This window comes from Gobius niger (genome assembly GCF_951799975.1).
Source record: "Gobius niger genome assembly, chromosome: 6".
In the NCBI taxonomy this organism is placed as follows: Eukaryota; Metazoa; Chordata; class Actinopteri; order Gobiiformes; family Gobiidae; genus Gobius; species Gobius niger.
Genome location: NC_136857.1, coordinates 26,706,568 through 26,731,445, shown reverse-complemented (window position 1 = coordinate 26,731,445; position 24,878 = coordinate 26,706,568). Strand labels below are relative to the sequence as shown.

Genomic DNA, 24,878 nt, shown 5'->3' with positions numbered 1-24,878 from the left:
TCGAGCGTCATACTGATATGCAAGCAAAACATTTAGTGGCTGAGAGTTCGCACCTGAGCACCACAGTCAAGGCCACGACAGAGATAGTTCGACTGTATAGCTTGACCCACGGATAGTATGACTTTACAGCTTGACCCAATATGATATATAGTGATTCAATTTACTACTTTAACAATGAGACTTTCTTAAAGGAACAGGCCACCGTTTTTCCATACTGAGATATGTTCTTACCTGAGCTTAGACAAGTTCCTACGCACCTGTCTGGTGTTTGTGAAGCGACCACGCTCTTCGCACGGGCACGCACACAGACCAGACAGGTACGTATCAACTCGCCAAAGCTCAGGTAAGAACATATCTCAGTATGGAAAAACGGTGGCCTGTTCCTTTAAAAGTAGCGGCTGTGAGTGAAGAAGAATGGTCCTCTTTTCTCCATTGTGAGATCAATAATAAAGTCTTAGCTTTTCTTACAAATGAGATGCTACAGATCAATAGGCTAGCGCTGTAATGGATTGAAACAAGAATTACTGGACTTTTCAACACTAAATATCCTCGGCTACATGACAGGCTTTAGGTTACATTAATATGAACAACTCACATAAATTGATCTGATCATTACAACGTGTACATCATATTTTAGATCAGTTATTCTGCCTCACCAAAATATTTGGCCTCCTTAGCGTGCCACCAGTCCTAGATCAAGATCAAATCAAGATGAAACTGGGTCTAAAAAGGATCTGAGATTGACCGAAATTGGACTAAACTTCGTCTAAACCAGAAAAATCCGGCATGTGTAAATCCAGTTATACCTCTCACTGTTTTGCTGTGCCGTGATTGCAAACCCAAAAGACAAAATCAATAATCGTAAAGCATCCGTGTACCGTCATTGAAGTCTCGCCCCAGTTCGTGGTTGGGGCAGCGTTTGACCACCTCGGTGACGTGCTCGGCCTTCTTGTACACGGGCATGGCCCGGATGAGGCTGCCGGGAGGGGGGCCGGACGCCAGCTTGATCTGAATGGGGCAGGTCTTGGCGATCTGACAGTAGAGTTTCTTCAGCAGCGGAGAGTACTGTGGGGAACGCACACGAGAGAGGGTTAGCGATGAAACTGGGATCGAGACTTGACTATTCACCATTCAGAGCCACCAGTCAAACTTTACAAGGACGAATGCTCTTAACCGCTGAGCCACCGTCACCCTTATGCCAGTGTAGATGCCCTTCTGTACTTTTTTGGAGACCAGGCAGCTACACAGAAGGTGAGAGTGGCGCAGACGGCAGAGTGTGTCGTCTTATGTCGCTGGTGGTTCGAATCCCGCAGGTGCACAGTGTTGTTGTGTGTTTGGGCAAGACACTTAATCCAGCTTGTCTCCCGGTGTCTGACAATGGGTGATGGTTTCAATCACATAGCACCAGTCTATAGCACACTACAATGATGACGAAACCTTCTGTTGGTCTGTAAATGCAGTAAATTAAAATAATTTCCTTGTATTACATTGCTCTCTCAAAATGGCTGTAGCGAACGTCTTGAAATTGGCCTCTGTCTCTTTAAGAACCTCTGACCCTTTTCGACACGCCCCCCTCCACACGCTGTCTGTGGCATCAGTGGGGACTCAAAAATACGTGAATGTGCCAAGGCAACACTTCTGCCATGTCTTTAATGAGTGAATGACATGATAACATGATATAAAGCTTGAAAAAGTCGATTTTGCATAACACCCCCCCTTTAAGCCTCTCAACCCCCGGCTTAACCAAATGCATTTTCTCCTGTTCAGCTTTACCCGAATCCATAGGGTCAGTCTATGGGCCAGTGAAAACCGTTTCTGGTGAAGCCCATTGAGGAAATGTAAAAAGTGCAAAGCAGCACTCAAAACCAAATTCCGCTATTTTGAAGAATCCATTTTTACCTTTCTTTGTTTAAAACATTAAAGGGAGTATACAGAGTTTAAAAATGTCCAAATTATGTATTTTCCTCCCCCTACATATTCCAACAATGCCCGAATGTGTAGAATGAGCCCAGACCTGTTCACCACAACTGCCTCTAAAATCCTGCACTGTCGCTCAAAAAGATGTTAATTTGGGTCGTCATGCACGAGCTTAATATAGAAGGTGCAGTTACACGTTTGACCTGAGGTGGCAGCAGTGAGTATAAAATGGCTAACTTGCATCTAGCCCCTTTAAGTGTGTGTCATAAATGAACGCCTTCAGTGAGAATCGACCATGCAAAAGCCGGTATACAGTACCTTCAAGGGCTGCTCACACAGATTTTTTTTTAAGCAGCATAATTGGCGGTTCTAGCCAATCGCGCGGCAGCATTGGTGTGAGTGGGCGGGTGTAACATTGCTGGCCAGAAATCTGCAGTTTTATGGATACTATTTGACACTGCGATCACGGAAAAACTGGAGATGCTGCAATATGCAAACACACACATAATGTCCCCATAAACTTAGAATCGAATGGAATTGTGGTGTGTTGTTTTGAGACTAGGTTGTGATTGGCTAAAACGAGGTGACGCTTGATCCAATCGGAATCAAGTGGAGCAATGCCAGTCTAGCTCTGGCCTAGCTTCATTGAATGCCAACAAACACCATAGAATTTTATTTTCACAGATTTTCTTTTCTCCACTCATGACCAGCTCATTCAACAACAACCTTCAGTATCTCTATATTTATATTTGTTCCGGTTCACCTGCAGTGTCTCGCCTTAATAAAGCAACACAGAACCTTTTAAGAAACAAACCGTAAATCCTTCACCAGGTGATCCGGTAACAATATAATCGGTTTATTGATGAAACAAGCTATTATTGTTCTCTGAAGAAGAGAAACGTCTCGTGCGCACATACAGGGGTACAGGATCTCCAGGTGCGCGGCGTGTACGGCGATGTGAATGGTGCCGGGACGCATTCAAAGACGGTGGGGACAAGAGAAGAGCGGTCTGAACTTGTCCCGGCGCAATTACGAATCCTCCAAAAATCTTCAGAGCAGTATAATCAAAGTGGGATTTTCAGGAACAAGTGATGCCGCCGCCGTGCGCGGACTTGCACCAAGGGATCTGAACGCAAAATCTGGAATATACAAAACATTTATCATGCTGACTGTTAGATTGTCCACAGGGGCTGGGACAAATTATTATTGAGCAATATATTCCAATACGCCTTTGTGTTTATGTGCGTATCGTCTAGGATAGTCGGTTCCCAAAGTGGAGTTCGTGACCACGTGGAGGGTCACGGGACATCGAAGTGGGGGTCGCAAGAAGATATTTTTAACATTTCTGACACTGAATTCGATTTTTTGGGGTGGATTTTTTGTTATTTAAAACAGCACATTTGAGTGAAATTAGGCTAAATATCAAAATACAAACTAACATTATGAAACCAGTTTTTTAAATTTAAATTATGTTAAATGCTAAATACATTTTACAGAGGAGTCCCGAGGGAGGCCCGAGTTGGTGGTTGAGTGATTTTTTGGGAAAGTTTGGGAGGTGGGGGACCTTAGTGTTTTCTTTTACTTGTAGTTGGTAATATTAGAACCATGGCTTTGGCACTGGTTGGATTAAATTCTATAAATTGATTGGGCTACACGGTAGCACAGCGGTTAGTGCTTCACAGCTAGGAGGTCCCAGGTTCGATTCCCACCTGGACGGGGCCTTTCTGTGTGGAGTTTGCATGTTCCACCCGTGTCTGTGTCAGTTTCCTCCGGGTACTCCGGTTTTTCCCTACCTGTCGCCCCAGCGGCATCGAAGGATGAGTCAAATGCAGAGGACAAATTTCCCTACGGGGACAATAAAGTATACAAAAAAACAAAACAAAAAAAAGAGCCACATGTTTAAAAAGCCTTTGTAATAGTTCATTTATAACTGTTGGAGACTCCACCTGCGCTTTGTTATTTTCATTCATGTTAAAGTATTTCAGTTCTTTTTAAAGGGACATTTCAGGATGTTTGACATAGGGTCTCATTTACTAGTTATCCAGAGTGTTGCTGATTTATTGATTGATTGACTGATTGATTGATGCAGTTCTTATGTTTGAAGAGTCTAGTGGCGCTAGGCTAGTGCTAGGCTAGCGCATTTCTACGATATCAGCTAGCCTGCATTAAAAACAGTCTGACCCGCTCCACAGTGCACCTGAGGCAAATCTCTTATAACGCCAGACTAACCATATTAATGTCTGTGTCGATAGAATGATTTTAACCATTTTGCATTTAAAATAACTTATATTTGAGCAGCATCAGCTCTGTGGTTGTATAAGCTATGCGGCAGCGGAGTGATCTGCTAGAAAAATGCGATCATTCATGTGATGCAAGGTCAGTAATATTCCAAAAATCATTCTATTGACACAATCATTTATATGGTTAGTTGGGTGTTATAAGTGATTTGCCTCAGGTGCTCTGTGGAGCCGGTCAGACTGTTTTTAATGCAGGCTCGCTGATACCATAGAAATGAGCTAGCCTTGCACTAGCCTAGCACCACGAAACTCTTCAAATATAAGAACTGCATGAATTACAAAAATATATATATATCTCCAGAAATCAGCAACACTCTGGATAACTAGGAAATGAGGCCCTATGTCAAAAATCCTCAAATATCCCTTTAAAGAGGACTTATCTCATAATAAATCAAAAAATATTAAGTATTATTTATCCAAGCCTCAGTATCAGGCCAATCAGTAGTGAGATCCTATCTGACATTTTTATAGATTGTGGGTTGGGATTGTTTAAATATCTGGAAACGAGTGTGTGAAGGCCGAAGTCTCCACCTCAGCCTCTCCATCTCTTTTCACCATCACCACCATGTATTTAACTCCCCCCTCACCTGCCGGGGTCCTACAGTCTTTAGCTCTCAGCGCGTTACGGGGCCAAAGCCGGCGTCTGGGAAAGCAAAGTGCTTGTTGTGCTTGACTGTTGTGACACCACGGCTAAGCCCCTTATCCTCTCTCAAACGCACACACCCTCCAGGGCAATGAAAATACCTGCACAACATTAGCTTTTCCCACCTTTGCTTCGCTCCGACAAGTCCCGGCAACAACACGGCCATACCATGAATAAATAATTTGGCTAAGATGCAGACAGACGTAATTGCAGAAAGGGGACTTCTCAAGATACTATTGCAACATGCTGTGATGGGAGGAGCTCAAATCAATTCATTTTTGTGGGGATATAAGGGACTACTGGGGATCAGGGAAGGAAATGTGTTTATATAGAGCTTTTCACAGTCATTCATGAGTCATTTTTTTCAGTCACTCCACACTTCCGTAGGAGATTAAAAGGCATTAAATCAATGATCCAAAACTATCCTGAATACTTTTGTACGTCTTGCCCTTTTTTTTGTGGGGTTCGGGTGGATTTTTTCCACTGCAGAGAGTCCATAATGTTCCTGAAGAAAGCAGCAGTTTTAAAAGTAAACAAACAGCTAGCTTATGAGCTAAAGACATTTGACACCTGTAAATGTCTTCTTCTGAAACACTGAAGAGGCACAAAGAGCCCCCACACCTGCAGCACAGTGGAGGTGTCACAAGAGGAGCTCCGGGAAACAAGGAAGGAAGAAACAAGGAGGTATCCGGGCGAGACTCGTTATTACGAGATCTGTAGAGGGTAAGTGGGAGGTTTAAGTTGTTTTTTTTTTGACTAAAAGGCCGTTTTCACAAAGCGGTATGCCCTTTTTTTGTTGTATATTTACAATTTGTACATTTACAATTCATTACCCGATGAAGCAATGTGAATTTGAACCTATAAAAAGAAAAAGAGTTCTGTATAGGTCCTTTAAAGAGCCAATAGGATGCACCAACGCTAACTAGTGTTGCCCACCCAAGCACAAAAGTTGGGGCACCACTGTTCTAACCACTAAGCCACTGTTGCTCCACGCGGCACGGTTGTACAGCGGTTAGCACTCTTGCCTCACAGCTGGAAGTTGGAACTAAAAACATGTACAATAATAACCAATAAACTAAAGTAAACCACATCAACACAGCCAACATGGAAATACTTGTCTCCATATGATGATGTCAATAATGTACCACCAAACACAATGGCTATTATTACATCTGATTGGCTGGTGGGGGCCAACAAGCGTGCATTATTTTCATATAACCGCACACGTAGTCCAGTAGTTAAATCACTGGGATATCACTCCGCTGTGGGAATCGCCATAGCAACACATTAACACAGCTGGCCAAAACAAAACTTTTGATCAATGGGAAGTAAGGAGATTAAGCAGCTAGGTTAGCCTACTGTTAATAAAATATGAGCTTTCCATTTCTATTGAAAACGGTTAAGGCACTCTTCATTGTTTTCAGGCGTACATAAAATGATCCCTGCACTTAAAGGGAATATACAGAGTTTAAAATTTATTTATTTATTTAAAATAATGTATTTTCCTCCTCCTACATGCTCCAGCCATGTCCTAATGTGTAGAATGAGCCCAGACCTGTTCACCACAACTGCCTCTAAAATCCTGCACTGTCACTCAAAAAGATGTTAATTCAGGTCCGAATTAACGTCATGCACGAGCTTAATATAGAAGCTGCAGTTACACGTATGACCTGAGGTGGCAGTAGTGAGTATAAAATGGCTAACTTGCATCTAGCCCCTTTTCCATATTTGGCTGGATTAGCAAAGTCAAACATAAAAGTTTCAGTTCCTGACTCCACCGCAGCTGCTTCGATTGAGCTAGCTAGTTAGCTTCAGGTTAAACAGCGTAAAAGTGAAATAACTGATTAATCAGAAGAATATTTTTTTTTACTGTTAACCGATTAATCGCTTGGCTTTGAAAGGAAGATGGCAATTTTATTTTAAAGGTGTATAAAACAAGGTTGATATTTGTGACGACTTGACTGGCTGTATGAGTGGATTTCCTATTAAATGCACTCTGTACCTGCTCTACTGTTAGAATTGTCCTTCAGCGATTCCTCCTCCATTAATTGTAAACACAAATATCAGGTACAGCGCCTTTAAAAATGACAAATAACTAAAAGACAAGCGGTAAAACGATTAGTCCCAACAATCAGCTCCAAACATGGCTCAGCTCATAAAGCAGTAACCGATCTTTGTGTTTTCTTCTCAGCGAGCAGTGGAGGCTGCCTCGACACGCTCGCGACACGCCGCTACATCCACATCTCGGCCGCATGACGACTATTCCCTCACTGTTGTGGTTCTGAAAGAGGTTAGGTCAAAACAATTATTACAAGCGCTATCAGTGTTGTATCTGAGCGTTCGAATGAGCCAAACGGAGAGAATGGAGCACTTCCCCGTGTGTGTATACGAGTGTGTATACTGTCAGTCGGCCGGAAAAGTCTTAAAGAAAACAGTGCATTCTCAGACGGATCAAAGCACAAAGGACGGTTTACTTTTGGATTGGAAGGTTAAAACAATTCAGTGCTCAGATCAGCCGATATATAGGCCGATATTTGAAGTCATTTCATTTGATGTAATTCTTTGCTTTTATTTCCCAAATAATCTATAGTTAACCTCTTAACCCCCGCCTTAACTGAGCACATATTCTCCAGTTCGGCGTTACCCAAATATAAAAGCTTCTCGACTGGAGTTTACAGCCTATGGGCCAGAGTGACGCCTCATTTGAAAGCTAAGACCTACAAAACTCATCTAAGCTTTTTTTCCTCGCATTGATGTCACTTTTCTTGGAGCTTTTTTTGTCGCGTTTTTCCCCCCCATTTTGATGCTTTTTTCAAGAAGTTTTTAGATTTGGGTAAAGTCGAACTGGAGAAAATGTGCTCGATTAAAGTGCATGTGACACATTAGACACAGTTATTCAGGGCATTTATGTTTCTTCAGAGAGAGCTTGTTTGAAAGACAAAAATGAGTGGATTCCAAAACAAAAAAGTCCTTGCCGATGGTCTCTTTCTCTTATGGTTCCGAAAGTTTACGCTAAATCTACATCATAAAACATATAAAATAGATGCACAGACTTCTGACCGGTTTTCACCACAATGTTTCTCTCGATCAATTTGTTCTCATTTTGATCGATCTCGATTTTTGTTGCGATTTCAATTTTTCATAATAAAAATAATACATGTAACTGATTCATGGACTTAGACATATCCGTTTATACAAACTTCTGCTCAGTTTAAGGTGCACTATTCTACTTTTTATGTAAAAAAAAACAGTAAAAAAATAAAAGTTTATATGGTGCGTTCCAGGCAGCTGCTAACTGGTATTTTTCCCACTTGAAAATGATGACGTACGACCTCAGAGTGTCCAGGTCAAACTCGTATGTAACAACACGGCTAATACTACAACAGTTAGCTTATACGATGCTAACGTTATATGAAAGTTTCTCCAAACCAGATATATTATATATATCTCTTAAAACATGCGACATAGCATTATGCTGAAAGCTGTGACCAAAAGTAACATTCACTTCATTGATGCAGTGGTTTTGTTGCAGTTTTAACATTAGCTGCGCTCCTCCACTGGGGGCCACCATTACTGTCTTTATCTCGTAATTCTACAGTCTATGATACAGACTCGTAGTAGTCTCGAGGTGTCCGACTTCACAAGCTGTAATTACCACTTGGCGATCCAAGACATTTTTGTGTGGGAGGTGGGAAATTTGCCAGTTATCAGTTGTCTGGAACGCACCATTACTGCGCATTTGACCTTTCAGTGACCCAGCAGCTGCATGCGTGGTTAGCTTGGTGCCTTCGCTTTCCATCCTGGTGGCTCCCACAAAGCTTCAAGATCAATTTATTACAGGTGTTTTAGGGTTTCTGGTAGGTTTTCAGAATGGAATGTAAACGTAACCATGGATACGGTTCAATCAGCAGTGAAAACCTAAAAAAAATTGATCCTGGAGCGTCCTTCAGGCCATAGGGATGGTGAGTAAAGGCGCTACACACTGATATCAACTTTTTCTTTTTACAGAAAAGTTGCATTGTGCGCCTTTAAACCTACAAATCTTCCATTCTCTCGTGCAAACTACAAAACTAGGAGCTGTTTCTGCCAAAGAAGTGGGTGTAAACCTGACAATTATTGAGATTGACCAAAGTAGGGATTGCGATTTTGATTAAATTCCGATTAACTGCCTAGCCCTAAGTGATTCAATACTTTTTCTGTACATTGATACTAAAATAAATGTTTTCTGGGATTGGCTTATGACCCACTGAAAACCATCCCGACCCACCAGTTGAGATCCACTGCTCTAAAACACATCCATCTGTTGTTGCTCGTTGTGTTCAGTTTCCTTTTGAATATTAAGATTTCGCCTCATTCCACAGTTTAAGTAGCCTGGCTAACACCAGACTAAAATCACAAGTGATATTTAGTCTGGGGACCACCAATTCATTTTCTCGTAGGAGAGGTGTGGTTTACGATCGTCCATACTCGTTTATTGGGCGATACGAAAAAAAAAAAAAAAGTCTCATGCGTCTGCACGTAGCCATGGCCAATCGTATCATCGTATGAGATGACGTATGACGTACCCGCTGTAAACTTTTGAGCTAAATTATTAAGAAAAAGGTCTAAAGCTTGATCAAAAAATACCATCGTGTCTGCTGCTGTCACGTTGGATCCGTAAATAAACTTTTTTTTTATTATCCGTAAATAAACTACAAGCTTCTGTATATCGAATAGCGCGTCATCGTCTTGCCGTCCCTCCTCGCTCTGTGATTGGTTCCCAAATCCACCGGAGATTTCGGCCATGGTCCCCAGGCTGTTGTGCAGTTCGAAATAATTCGAGCGCACACAGCAGCATGGTGTTAGCCAGGTTACAGTTTAAGTCTAATATTTCCAAATCTTAATGCACAGATGTTTGCATTTGCTGCATTAAACATTTTGTATTTGGGCAATACAAACAGCAACACTCAAGTAAAAGTACCACAGTAAATTCTGTGTCAGTATAGCTACAAATGTACTTTCAATGACATATTTTTATGTACTCCAAACTGAGGCACTGTTTACTCACACGATTGCACAAGCCTGAGGCAAGATTAAAAGTCAATCTATCATTCTATTGGCCCCCTGACAACTTAAGTCAGATCTGCCGCAATTTTTTCTGTAGCACAAACACACTGACGTGGACTTTCCTTCTCTGAAATGTCCAAACGGCGTTCCAGATTTTTCATAGATTCTTTATCAGTTGGACTTGATATGGAATAGCCGATTGTTTTTCATTGTTGTTTAAACATGTGTACAACACTTTTATTGGAGTGGGGAGCGGCTTCCTCTGATGTGAATTTACAAAGTATCACCGCAATGTTACACGGTTTCCAGGAGACAGTGGACGAGCAGCGAGGGTTGGTTTGAAATCTGTAGTTTTCAGAAGACAGTCTCGATCACTTTCAGTTCCAAAGTTACTTCCAAAGGTCGGCAATGTTGTAGATGGACCTTTCGTACATGAAACTTGAGATTGTAGGATCAGTTCTTTATCTTTGCTGCTACAGACACAACCTGGACACATTTCCACAGTTTGCTTTAAGAAAAATATAGTATTTATCTTTTTATACTCCGTCACTGCCTTTTTTCTGTCCACTTCTTTACTCACGCAGACATTGCGATATCTAACTAACTCTCAGAGAGTTCAACTTAACTCTGTTCTGAGTCAGTTCAGCGTCCAATGGAATCTCCTTCTTCAGCACTGAATGCAAAGCACAATGTGAAAGCTCTCTCTGATTTCAACACCTCAGTCATTATTTGAAATGGTAAATGGTAAATGGTCTCAACTTATATAGCGCTTTTCCACCTACATTAGGCACTCAAAGCTCTTTACAGCAAGGATCCACTCACCCATTCATACTCTCATTCATACACCAATGTACGCAGACACTGGGGGCAATGTGGGTGAAGTGTCTTGCCCAAGGACACAACGACAGTGTACACTTTCAGGAGGTGGGAATCGAACCCCTGACCTTCCGATCATGAGACGACCTGCTCTACCATCTGCGCCACCGTCGCCCCAGTGGCGCAGATGGTAGAGCAGGATCGATTTGATCGATTTACAAGACAAATAACCCTTTGTGTAACTGTATGTATGTGCAAAACAGCTGCAGTTAAAGCCTTTGGGCCTGTAATGGTACAACTGTGAGAGTCCATTATGAATTCATTAATAGAACAACATTTCTGTTTGCCCACCGGGAAACGTCCCGACTCTTGATTACCCAGCATGCCTTTGCCAAGAAGACTTGAGGCTGTAATCGCTGCCAAAACTACCTCAACAAAGCCCTGAGAAGGGTTGAACATTTATGTACATGCAATAGTTTGGTCCATTTTGGAATAAGGCTGTAGCAAAATGTGGGATAAGTGAAGGGGCGTGAATACTTGTAAGTGTATAACGTCTCTGTGTCTGTGGTTACTTTCCTCGCCGTGATGTCACTCAAAGCCATAGTCTGATTGAACCGTGGGTGCGATGCCGCTTTTCGACAGCGGACCAGTGCGGGCAGGTTTGGACAGGCCTCGGGAGCCGCGGTGCTAATTGGCACACTGTCATCCGTAAACACGCGGCAACACGCCCGCCGCAAAATTTTACCCAACTGGCCCGTTATCGAACAGAAGTATCCACACTCCCCAAGTTCTACGCAGAGACCAGCGAGACACCCGCCCAAACACTGTGGGCTGTAATTGTCTCGCGCGAAAATCCATAGAGAATTTCCCACCGAGTCTTTGAAGTGACGATAATAACTGTTTGTCAGAGAAATTGGGGAGATTGTGCAGATTCTTATTGTGTGACGGCTCGTCTGTCTGTGGACTCAGTCTGGCTAAAGCTGTATAGATTATTCAGTCTTTTTACATTTTTAAACGGCATTTCAATATTTGAACAATAGATTTTGTTAATTTTTAGGATAATTTGTAATACATTCAATACATATACTAATGAAAAGCATGGCCAAACAAATTTATTGTCTTCCATCTGCATTTGACCAAACCTTGAACCCATGTACTGTATCTGGGACAGCCCGTCTGGAGTAGTGGGCGACCACAGCGCAGCATCCACCTTATCTTATTCACTTACAATTCAATTTTCATTAAAAAAATTCAAAAGTGACTTTTTGGAGTTTTTAAATGTAGTTTGTTACAATGTTGTTCTCTCATCAAAAACATACCTGGAGTTGTAATTCGAGCGACTCGCACATCTTTGAATAATCTTTGGATCTTCACCATTGGCTATACTTAACACCATGGCGACAGCACCCAAAGAGCTACAGAAATGCTTTCCTCACCTCTCCATCTCTTGCTCAGGTTAAAGTGATAGTCTGTAAGTTTAAATATGTAACAAATTTAAAGGAATAGGCCACCGTTTTTACACACTGAGATATGTTCTTACCTTAGCTTTGACGAGTTCTTTAGGACCTGTCTGGTCTTCACCCATGCCTTCAACCACATAAACACAGCGCAGACGGCGTTAGCATTTAGCCTCTCCCCCTCTCCACTATAGCTCCAAAACAGGTCAAAATAGAAGCTACCAAGCTCTTCCACGTTTTCCCTATTTAAATATGGTTATGTGAAGTGTTACACTACAAAGCATAATTACACAAAATTAAACAATGTGGATTTTCTAAGCGGATAAAAGGGGGAACTATATTGTAAGGCGTAATAATACCAGGAGTAGTTCGAAATCTGCGCAGTAATCTTCACTTTACTGCGCAGTAATCTTCACTTTACTGTGTGGATGCCAAATTACTCCTGGTATTATTACGCCTTACAATATAGTCCCCCCTTTTATCCACTTAGAAAATCCACATTGTTTACTCTTGTGTAATTATACTTTGTAGTGTAACACTTCACATAACCATATTTAAATAGGGAAAACGTGGAAGAGCTTGGTAGCTTCTATCTTGACCTGTTTTGGAGCTATAGTGGAGAGAGGGAGAGGCTAAATGCTAACGCCGTCTGCGCTGTGTTTACGTGACTGAAGGCACGGGTGAAGATCAGACAGGTCCTAACACTGTCTGTAGGTCTCCACGTATTATACACTTCGATATGTGAAGTGTATAAGGCGTTGAAAGAAAAGATTTGGACACTCCATCGGGCCACCTCTCAGCGCGACCACACGGTTCTGGTCAATGAAACACGTGGAGTTGTCAGGCCGAGTGCCAACGCTGTGCGGATGGAGACAAAGCCATGGACGTGGATGTGTGAGGAGGGCGTGTTGGGGCCTGTGTCCTAACGGAGCCCGGCTAATAGCTGGGAAAAGCAACTTCTGACAAGTCTGGGATTGGATGCATGCTCCGACCTGCTCGCCATAACACGCCTACTGTACATCACCCGAAAACTATATAAGACGCTCGAGTTATTCTGGGGTAAGTGAAGTTGTTAGGTCTAGGTTCAAAAGGCAACATATATTGGCTCAGTGAGGTGAGACAGAGCCGTGCGATGAGACCGAAAGACCTGCTGTGTTGAAACAGAGTGGATTAGTGAAGTGTCTGGGCTCAACTGCAATCATACTTGATACTTAAATGTTTTGAAAGCAATAAGCTTACCAAGTGACTTCAAAGGAAACATATTTGGATTCAAATGAAAGGTCTAACTTGGTCTGAACTCAGGCAATAATGGAACTGAAACTGCAATCGGATCGAAAATGTTGTCTATGTGTTACCAAACTTTTCCAAACGTGACCCCCTATATCTCAAGGTCTCAAACCCCATCTCTGTTAAACATCAGGGGAATTTTAGGTCCAAAATTAATTTTGGTATTTCGTGTTTGGCCTAATATCACTAAACAGTCCCTCCATCTCATTTTCTGTCACTGTTAAAAAGCTAAAATGAAAATAAAGCTAAAATGCCATTTTTCCAAAAGTTGCTACGACAAGTTGAAATTTTTTTCTGCTTATAACAATATATATTTTTAAATTGATTTTTAATTAATTATTTTTTTTACATTTTACATCAGTTTTAACCAAAGACACTCTGGGAAATAAAAAAAAGACAAAAAAATCAGTGTTACTTTAAACCAGGGGTGCCCAAACTTTTTGTCTCCGAGGGCCAAAATGAAAAAGTGCTTCTGAGTCGCGGGCCAAACATGGCGATGACAAGCACGAAACACAAATAACTGCAAATTACAAAGCTACTTTATTTTATTTACTTTTAATTTTTTCGGTAGCCCACATTTGCATTTGATTCTATGTATGCAAATAACATGCTATATTAAAACAAATGGTAACTATGGCAAAAGCCTAATTTTAGTAAAAGAAAATCAACCATTGTAGCAATTTAGTGTAAAAAAAAAAAAAACACCTGCATCTACGGCACCTACAGTTACTTTACCTCATTAATTTGTTAACTGAAAGAAAAGGCCACATTAGATTTTTTTGAAAGTGTCAGTTCAGCATCAATTCTTTTATGAGTCAATTTTTAACATATTCTGTTGTTGACGTCAACAACCTTTGCAATAAAAGTTGGAAAACTGTGAAAGTTGATGCTACAGCGCTCTGTGATAGATAAATGCCAAGACACCACAACAGTGTTTCCTTAACTTTGCGAAAGGAGTGAAACAGCGCCCCCAATTTGACCCTGGTGGTCAAAAAGTGTACTGCATCCATATTTACCATTGAGAATGAATGGAAGAGAGTTAGCGCAAAAGTAGGTCACTCCCAGGTGTGTTTTTGATGAGAGGACAACATTGTAACGATAGTCTATTTTGCATAGCACCTCTCCTTTAACATGTGGGTTCACGAATTTGTATTGCAAGTCTAATGGCAGTACAATAATAATGTCACAAACGCGACAAAACGATGCATTAATCATTTGAAAAGATATGCAAATATGAGATAAAGCAGAAGAATAATGTAAAATGCAGATAGTTTAAAGTCACAATTAAACACAATTAAATGGGTCTCGGATCACATTTCCCTATACATTTGTGCCGTAAAAAAAAAAAAATCAAGCAAAAAATAACATTATTGTTTAAAGCAAAGGCTATAGACTGTGAATGAATGATTGAATAAAAAGCGACCTTAGAGTATCCAAAGCACTATAACTGTGAGAGCATTTGCATAAATCTGGGTTCAAAGTCATCAAAGCTCTAGTTACTTTTCTCTTTTGGTGAGGAAGTGGGAGCGCAGATGATCGTGAATATGCCCCTTTGGCAAGAAATCTACAAGAAACTTGGTTCTGCCCAAACAAATCCAAAAAAAATGACTCAGTCTGGTTTACCTGCTCTGAACGTGCCGAGACTAAACCCTGATCCAATTTTATAGAAATACCATCCCCAAAAGTGTGTATCACTTCCCCGACGTGCCTTCTTCTTGCAGACACTATGTTAAAGCAATTCTTCACTGAGGCCAGTTTTCATTTTTGTCGCAGGGAATCGGGAGAGTTGGGACATTTGCCGAAAAGGAGAAAAAGAAAATGTCTTCATGTGGATGCGATCCCATTGTCTGATCCAGAGGCAAGCAGCTCTCTAGATGAGCTAAACCTCCAACTGTTTTAATGGGCACAGTCCGAATTGTAAAACTCCTGGACCGAAATGAGGCCCCAACTCTCGTTTTATTCAATTAGTGTTCATAATCTTGTGTTGGAGACTTTTACATCGACAAGACCCAACCAACTAACTTAACTAAGCAGTGATTCATTGAGATTTCAGGACCCTCTTTGATGCGATTCTTGGAGTGTGAAGGTTCGCCGTTGGTCTCACTAAAGCAACAAAGGAGGGGGAAATGCATTGGATGTTTTGGTTCTACAAAGCAGAGACACCGGCTTAAAGGACGTCCAACATCTGTACATTTCCCCATCCCCAAGGCGCCCGAAGTGACATACAGGAGTGCGGCTTAAATCCCGGCTCGCAAAACAACACCAAAAACAATAGCCAAGGTTCAAAGTTCGTCCCTCTAATGTCCAGGGGGGGGATCTCCTTACAACACTGGAGACCCGTGCCACGCTTGGTTGCTCCTCAGGCTTTTAAAAAACGGCCTGTTTATCTCATTCAAACGCACTGACTAATGTCCCGAGCGAAGGAAGCGCAGTTTGTCCGTGGGGGCCCTTGTTTCGGAGAGGTCAACTGTGTGACACCCAGGGGTTAACACCTTCCCATCCCGGGACGCCTCACAGGGTCAGGGCACCCATCGAGCGTCGCATTACACCTGTCTGTCAGCGCTGGCGCAAAGTTTACCCCTGTTTGCTGTGGGGACAGAAGCAATAATCCGAGGTGGACAAATGCTAAATACAAAAACATTATAAATAGCATCTCCACGTGCTTGCTTTAAAACGACAGGAATTTAGAAAACTATCTTGATGCAATGGCTCATCGGGAGAGAGGTCCTGTATCAGTGGTAAGCAAATTACCTTGATATAGTGAGCGTCTTTTTTATTTTACCAAATAAAGAGATGGAACTTCTCTCCAAGGAAAATTTCAAAGTGTGTGAAGGTTCTCATTCGTCCATTCGTCCCATTAATCTGAGAGAAGCTTAAATCATTGACTGAGAGAAGCTTAAATCGTCGACTGAACTGGGTTTGGTTGATTTGAGGATGTTTCAGAGCTAAGGCGAAGCTACTGTGAATAGAAGCCAAACTCCTTCACTCAACCAAACCCAGTCCAGTCGACAATTTAAGCTTTCACGCCAGCCCACACCATGGCAAACGTCACAGGGAGATTTCCATAAAGACAATTTCTGCTTTCCAGTCTTGAGCTTGTATAGTTCCATGTGCTTTTGTTTTTAAAGTGGATATATCATGAGTAGGGCTGGGTACCGTTAAACGATACCAGTACGGTATCGAAAATGAAGGTTTATGTACTACCGGTATTGGAAAAATGAAAGTATCGAAAGCAGGTACCGAAAAGAAATATAAAATCTTTATATTCAAGTTTTTTTATGCTGTTGGCTATACAAATTTAAAAAGAAAAAAAAGTGAAAGACAAGTAAAAAAAAAAAAAGTTTAAAAAAAAATGTAAATAGTGGGAAAAATGTGGTTAAATATGGGGGGAAAATGGGAAATAACATGGAAAAAAATGAAAGAAAATAAAAAAAATAGGGGGGAAAATTGGGGAAAATTACAAAAAAGGGGGAAAATTGGGAGAAAAAAAACAAAAAGTAAAAGGGGGGAAAAACTTGAAGAAAAATTTAGGGGGGACATTTTTCTTTTAAATTGTTAAAAATGGGGGAAAAAGTAAGAAACGTGGAAAGAGTTTTTTTCCGCCTGTTGTTAAAGGAAGTTTCATCTCAAACAACTAATACAAATGTAAAAGAAATTAAATGGAAGGAAAAGAATGAATTAACATTATTCATCTGTTTTATGGTTCTAACTGAAAAATAATTAAGTATTGGTACCGAAAAAAGTATCGGTACCGAAAACGAAATATCGTTAAAGTACCGGTATCGAAAAAAATGTAACGGTACCCAGCCCTAATCATGAGTATGGGGCTGGATGCGTCCCACAAAACAGACTTACAAACATTGCTTTGGTGCCCCAGCAATGAATTTACATTGTCTATTTGAAATAATGTCTCCGTCAGAACAAATTAGCAAATATTGGCGCTCGAGCTGGTGGAGCAGTGGGGATAATTGAGTAAAAAAGTAACTTTCTGTTTTGACTTATGGTGTGGTTTGCAGCTTCAGCGCGCCGTGATAAACACACTTTGAGCAGAATGACTCAGAACTGGCCCGATGTCGGATTATGGGCTTTAAAAAAGTGGAGGACAGCTTATGACGCAATATTACCCAGGAAGTACTGGTCGAAGCGCTGACACCGTAGAAGACAAAACAGCCAACTACACAGGATTAACCAAGTAAAAACATTATAACATGGTTTAAACTTTAAAACAGCCTTGCCCACGTCTCCTTTACAACAATTCAGGAGAGCCTTTTGTAAGAATACTGTAAGACTTTTTATACGGCTAACCTCCCCCTTTTACAATTCACTAATGCATAAGTAAAACGTTTGGCCTGGCTTAAACTTTCGCATCAAAAGGTGACATTTCGATCCTCAGTTGCCCGTTTCTGAAGCGTCCGTGAACAAAAAAAGCGATGACAAGACACGCCGAGCGAGTGAGTGAGCGAGTGAGTGAGAGAGATGTTCTACTTTCCCTTGTCCGGGACGGGCCCCGGCTTGCGCGGACTTGCGAACTGTGCGTTTGGATGTGTGAGAAGATTCTGCATGTTTAGTCATGCGGGGGGACTGTTACTCGAAAGAAACAAGGCATGGGCAGAGAAAGAGAGAGACGGTTTGAGCACCTGCAAGTGTCCTCTGTCCTCGGCCCACCTCCAAAACAGCAATTCATTCAAAAGGAGACATTACCTCAACCAAAGAAGAGCACTTTAAAAGGCTGCTGGATTTTGTAAACATTTCTAACTGACGAGCTTTCATCTGTGCGTCAATCACTCGTCTTCAAACATTCGCACTAACATCTGCTCCCGGGGCAAACTGATGGAAGCGTGGCTGCCACTATAGATCTAAAGCCCATTTTGTAGCACAGCAGCTTGGAGTTGAAATAAACCTTCAAGTAAAAGGCTCTACCTTCATGATTGCCCCGCTTTTTTTCTTTCACTCTTTTCCCTTTTTCCCCCTAAAGAAGTTAGACAATTGACGATTCCGATTTCAGAAATACCTAGCCACTATTTTCTCTTGTGAGCATTTGCCATTTGGTTTTTGGCAACAATTGTCAATGAAAAGGTAGAGCTTTCGTTGTTGCTGTAAAGTATTGATTCTGAACTTTGGGTCACTATTCTTTGACATTGATTTACACATCCCCGGACAATGTTCCTTGCTTCTTAATTCACTTGTATTGTTAGCATCTTTACTTGGGGCTGAAACAAAATGTTGGTTTTATAAAAGTTGACTTCACTTGATGGGGGATAGAATTACACTAAATATGGACAGCGACAACGTTAACAAGTGCTATAAGTTATTGTTATGCCCGAAACAGACTTTACTCATTGTTTTATGCTTAGACTGATGGGATAGATAAGAGGTGCTCATCAGGACAGTTCACAGCAGTATTTTAGAACAGCGGTTCTCAACATGGCGTCGGGACTCACAATCCTCCTTGAATGACAAGCTGTGACCCAAATACAACTTACGCCACATTTTCCCACTGTTTTTGGAAAACATGAAAAAAGATGTTTTTTTGGGAAACACATTGGTTTTCTCTTATTGCCATTGTAACAATGCAAAATGACTTAGGCAATTATGCTATGTGGCTAACGATGTGTAAAATACAATGTCAAATATTGTCTTTTCAAAAAAAAAAACAGCCCGATAACAGTCATTTTAACAGGTTCAAGTAGTCATTCTATACTTTTTCGGTACATGCAGATTAAAATAAATGTTTTCTGGGAAAGGCTCCTGACCCTCTGAAAACGGTTCCGCGACCCACTTTTGGGTCCCAAACCCACCAGTTGAGAACCACTGTTTTAGAAAACATTTTTGTGTTTGAAAGTAGTTCAGCAAGTTGAAGGACACGGCAGACTTTGAGGAGACAATCACGTCTCTGAAAATAAAAGAGGAGGGGCTGACAAGCAGCAACTGACAGCAACTGTTTATAAAAGCAGAGTCAGCATGAAAGACTTTCCAAATTCATGGAGTATGTATTTGTCTCTCATTTATCAGGAGCCATGAATTCAAGGTTCATAAGCCGGATCAAGGTACAGCAATGGGAGGATGTCGCTATGCTTTTGGGATATTCTGCATGTGAAAGCATACTTTTGACAATAAAACCTGAATTGCATCTTATGTAGCTGTTGCTGTTTCTTAATTTTATTTAATTGAAGGCACTATACCTGTTTTTTTCTTTGATAGGGTAACATTGTTGTTGCCCCATAAAAGTATGCTATGAAAATGACCCTAATGAGCATGTGCTGGTTATCGAAATGCATTGTTTTAGACCTATTGTCCATGTCTGAATATAGGTTTTCAATATGTTTCTACTGCAGAAACATTAGCTGCATTCACTAGCTCTGCTTCACGAGTAAAGTCGCCCTTCTGCTGTCTGATCCGATGGCGTGTTTCCTGGATGAGCACTTGTACTGTATATGTGAACTGACATCTTTGGGCTCACTCATCAGGGGGCCATTCATTTTGCAGCATAAAAGTATTTTGTAAAAGTAGTAATTTGTGGGGGGGGGAAATAAGCTTGATGTGTGAAATGTGCATTGTATTATGATTTGTTCTATGGTTAAGTGCAGAATTGCCCTCCTTGGTGCAAACAAATATTTGGTTTCTGCACATCCCTGTCTAAACAGATGACGGTGGCCCCCAAAGAGACAAGCCCAGATAACTGAAGAGAAATCGACTAGAAAAAAGAGGAAAAAAAAGACGGATCGTTCAAACTGATGTTACTCACGGTCCACGTCGCAGACTTTGCCGTGCTGGACTGCTGGAAGGACACGTTGAAGGCGTGCGGCCCCGGGTAGTCGGTGTTGGAGGGGATGGCCGGCGCCGGGGACAGGCCCTCGAAGGTGGAGTTGGGCTGGGAATACGGGGAGGGGGTGGGCACCGCCGAGGACGAAGCCTGCTCGGAGCCGTATGGGCTGGCCGGGGCGCCGCGGCTCCCCAGGCTCTCCATGCTGCTGCTGCTCAGGAGGTTGTACTGGGACTGCAACACAAGAAGAAACAATGGGTTAGGATAAGGGAGGGGAGGGAGGGCACAGGTAAAGATAGGGGCTTTAGTGAAGGCTCTTAAGGCAGGTCGGATTACGCACAGAGGAGGTGAGGCGCTGCCGAATGGTTTTGGGTGGGACGATAAATGGGGAAATGATTGTTATGGCAAGATTTAGGGCGGGTGATGTGATCTCTGAATTGTGATCAAAACTGTAGTGATGGACCCTAAAGTGGGTGAGTAATAGCGATGCTCACTCACTCCCCTTGGGTATTGATACGGGTGTAAATAAAAAGCAAGGAGTCAATCATAGACACATTATGGTGTCAAGCTTTGTGGCCATAGAAACAGACAGCAACAAGGGGGCACGGCCTAGCTGACGGGGGGAAAACACTCTCATGAGTAGTTAGTTTAGTTGTTTTCTGGTGCAGTATAAACATAGTTATCACACATCAGTCAAACCAAAATCCGGTCCGTATGGATGATTTGTTTTTGCAGCAAATTTCGACTGCTCTCGTTGCTAAGGTTAGCATACATAGCATGAAGCTAGCGTAGTTGCCCGTTTAGCATTGTCACTTTTTTCAGTTTTTTTGGGCTGTTAAACCACTTTGCTCCTCTTCGTGTCGCTGTATCTTTATTTAGTCATAAAAATAATATTAAAATCAGCATTTGTTAAAGTAATGGTGGAGAAATCGGAGGAAGTTCAGTTTTTTCGAACATTTTGACCATAAATGTGCAATTCCAAAGTTTGTGACAAAATGATGCCGTCTGCATCGATACAAGCTTGTGAAGCTAAGCTGGGTCAGGTCTGGTTAGAACCTGGATGGGAGACTTTCAGTGTAGCCCAAGGGTAGAGCTGGACAGAGTAGGCAAAATATTACTCGAGTAGGACTGACGTTACTGTCAAAACATGATTGAAATATGAAATATTGAAATATCTGTACTCTTGAGTAATTGTTTGGGCTACTACTTTTTACTTTTACTTAAGTAAATATTTTGGCGACTACCCACCTCTGCTAAAGACAACATCTGAATAGTCACCTGACCTGCTTTTGAAGATGGCCATTGTGCTTCACAAAGTTGACAAGCTTCTCAAAGTATTCATTCACCCCTCACTTGGCAGAGCACCTTTTATAGCCACAGCTGCCCTGGGGCTGACTGATGGAAGCTATGCTCAGAACACCAGACTTTGCTCATTGTTTTATGCTTTGACTGCAAGGATGCATAGAAGGCAAGGTAAATTTCATGTACAAGACAACTCCATGTGCCTCACAGCAACTCAAAACACACAAACGCGATAACAAATACAATGAAAAGCATTGAAAAAAATCAATCAATACAATTACATTAGAAAATATAAATATATACTATAAATGTATATATTAAATGATTATTATTAGTTATAATAGGTAGGCACAGGCAGCAGTAAATAAATGTGTTTTCAACATAGACTTAAACATAGTCAAAGAGAGGCCTGTCTCACGTCGACACGGAGGCAGTTCCAGACCTTTGCTGCATGAAACTGAAGCACAGCCTCACCGTGTTCAGTGGTGACTCGAGGAACCACCTGGAGACCCCTCCCTGAGGTGCTCATCAGGGCAGTTCACAGTAGCTCCTCGGGGCAGTATAACTAAGTTTCAAATAGTCGGGCTTTGCCTAATTGCTTAAAGGTAAAATGGGGCTGTGGGATCTGACTTCACTTATGTGAGGAGATATTGTGACAAACTTGTCAGAATCAACCAGCCGTGGTGTAAAGGCAGAAGCCTCTGACAGACGAGCACAGCCCCGAGCCCTTTGCATTACACGTGTCATGTATGCACACAACATCAGCATCTACACAGACATGTGAACCAGCAACGCTCTTTTTCTGGATGAATTATATGTATTTTAAATGGAGTTTCTTTACAACAGCAGTTTTCCTTCATATCACCGGCCAAAACAAGAAAAAGCCTTGCTCAATGACACAACAGCAGTATATAATGCATTCAAACAGACAACTTTCCCATCTCAATCCTCTGTGTCTCTTTTAGCTAAACGAAAGGGAAAAGAGCAGGTGAAGAGACCGTAATAACTAAGATGAACTGTATTGGAGTATTGTGATGTACTGGTACTAACTGAGTTGTTTTTATATGAATGGTTGTGTGTGTGGCAGCTGTGGGCAATGAGCCAAGACAAATTTGCCCATTGGGGACAATAAAGGTTATAAAACAATCAATCAATTCAAATACAGCATAGAAACACCGGCAAAGCAGCAAAAACGCAAAAAAAATGCCGAACATTCTGTGAAAAAGCTTCAGATTTGTTCCCAGGACAACGCAGTGACATGTGGCGACTCGCCCAGTCAAAACTCCGGCTCACGAGTCACACTGGAAAGCACACTTGTATATGGACCATGTACTTTTTACAAATAAACGGCATTATTTAGTGTATATCGTTTTACTCGTCACTTCAAATTGGCTTCATTTTAATGTGTTTATTTTACTGTAAAACTATTGAATTACTGTAGGCTTTATTTTATTTACTGTGTTGGAATACACGGACAGGAATAACTGCACGTCCCGTCGGCTTTCAGTAAAATGTATTAACATGAAAAAAAATCTGTAATAGCATTTTCTACGTTTTACTATTAAGAGTAAAAGATAAATAATAAAATGTGTAACTGTAAATGTTAGCCAAAAAAGAAAAAGTGGGAATCCATCTGCTAACAGGGGGGCACAAAAAGGACAAAAGAGTTGTAATTGATTAAATGTAAATCTGATATTTATCAACATAAAAAATGTTTAAAATAATGTTGTTGTATTTTTGTTTTTTTGTCACTTAGTGGAGCATATGAGTTTCCATCAGCCAAAAAAAATAAATAACAAACAGCAAAAAACAAAACCCCAAACTTAATCAAGTTTTGCTTATTAGACATAATCAATGAAAAAAATCTTTACCTTCTTCTTCACGTAGTACATCCTCTGCTCTCACGTGCAAATCTCCACTCAGAAAGGTCCACAACACAACAGCCTGGAAGCCTGAGCTTGCATTGCCTTTACGTCCTGGTACTTTTCAAAACTAGGCAAAAGTGAACATGACCCGGGCTGCACACACAGCTCTACTGACAGGGACAGGGGTTAAAGGAAAGGTGTGGAGAGAGAGAGAGAGGGAGAGAGAGAGAGAGAGAGAGAGAGAGAGAGAGAGAATGAACGAAAGATAGAGGGATGGGAACCCCAAAAAAATGGTATACGACATTCTAATTATGGCATGCCCGGACATAGACAAGGCAACGCAGGGGCACAAGTACACACATGCTCAGAGCACCTCCACACAGGCCTGTGCTGAGCAAACACTGTCTGACTGTCTGACTGACGAGAGCGAGAGGGGGTGAGACAGAAAGAGAGGGATGAGAGAGACTGGTAAGAGAAAGACAGAGAGAATGAGAGATGGAACAGAGAATGAGTGGAAGAGAAAGAAAGAAGAAAGACAGTGATGGTGGAAGAAAGAGGGAACGTTTTCTAGGTTGCCAATGTATTAATGTATGTTTTTGTTAATGTTGTGTCTTATTTTGGGCCCCATACTGTATATAAGCTAACTGTTGCTTCAAGGGTGTCCCATTTATGAATATGCATTATTCCTTGAACGAATATGTAAATGTTTTTACTGTATATTCATAATAAACTGAACTGATTGAACTGAGGAATGAATTACACTGTAATATTTTACTGTAACTCTAACAGTACTTTTCTATAACAAGGAGAGGAAAAGACTTTACTTGTATATCGCCTTTCACAGACATGGTCACAGAGTGCTTTACAGGGGACAATTTACATTCACTCCATACCATAGTGCAAAGCTACATTAGTAACCAAAGCACTGCTGCCCTGGGGCATTTGAGGCCTGCAATCTGTGCCATCACCACCCGCCCCTCACTCTCACATCCACCCTAATGTACATGTTTTTAATGGTAGGAGAAACCAGAGCATCGGAGGAAAATTACACAGACTTGGGAAGAACATGCAAACTCCACACAGAGTGGCTCTGTCCGGCCGGGAATCAACGCAAGCACTAACCACTGCGCCACTTTCCCCCTGTATAGTATATATCAAAATACTAACAGAATAATTATGTAAATTATATCAAATACTGTAAATTGCAGTCACATTGTTCTATTGTAATTCACAAAGGATTTGGGAAATGATTTATTGGCAAGTTACTGTAAAAAGATACAGTACTGCGTTTAGTGAATTCACACTGTGAATTTTGCAATCAGGAATTTGGCCAGGAAACAGTTACAGTAAATGATTGTAAATTTGACAGTGCTATGATGAGAGAGATTCATATTTCTGTTCTGGAGAGCAAGGAGAAGCTTCATCTGGACAGAAGCTCCATTCATATTTGATCATTATTCGTATTTATTATATTTCATATTTTAT

General features: G+C 41.4%; 1 protein-coding gene across 1 annotated transcript in view; it reads right to left on the bottom strand.

Moving 5' to 3' along the window:
- The window catches only part of tp73 (tumor protein p73), a gene marked incomplete at both ends in the record, with an annotated part of 51,829 nt that overhangs the window by 7,104 nt on the left and 19,847 nt on the right, over positions 1-24,878 (bottom strand). The window contains 2 exons of the mRNA XM_079558059.1: positions 879-1,065; positions 20,209-20,460. Of these exons, the coding sequence (XP_079414185.1) occupies positions 879-1,065; positions 20,209-20,460 (439 nt within the window). The remainder of the gene's footprint in view (positions 1-878; positions 1,066-20,208; positions 20,461-24,878) is intronic.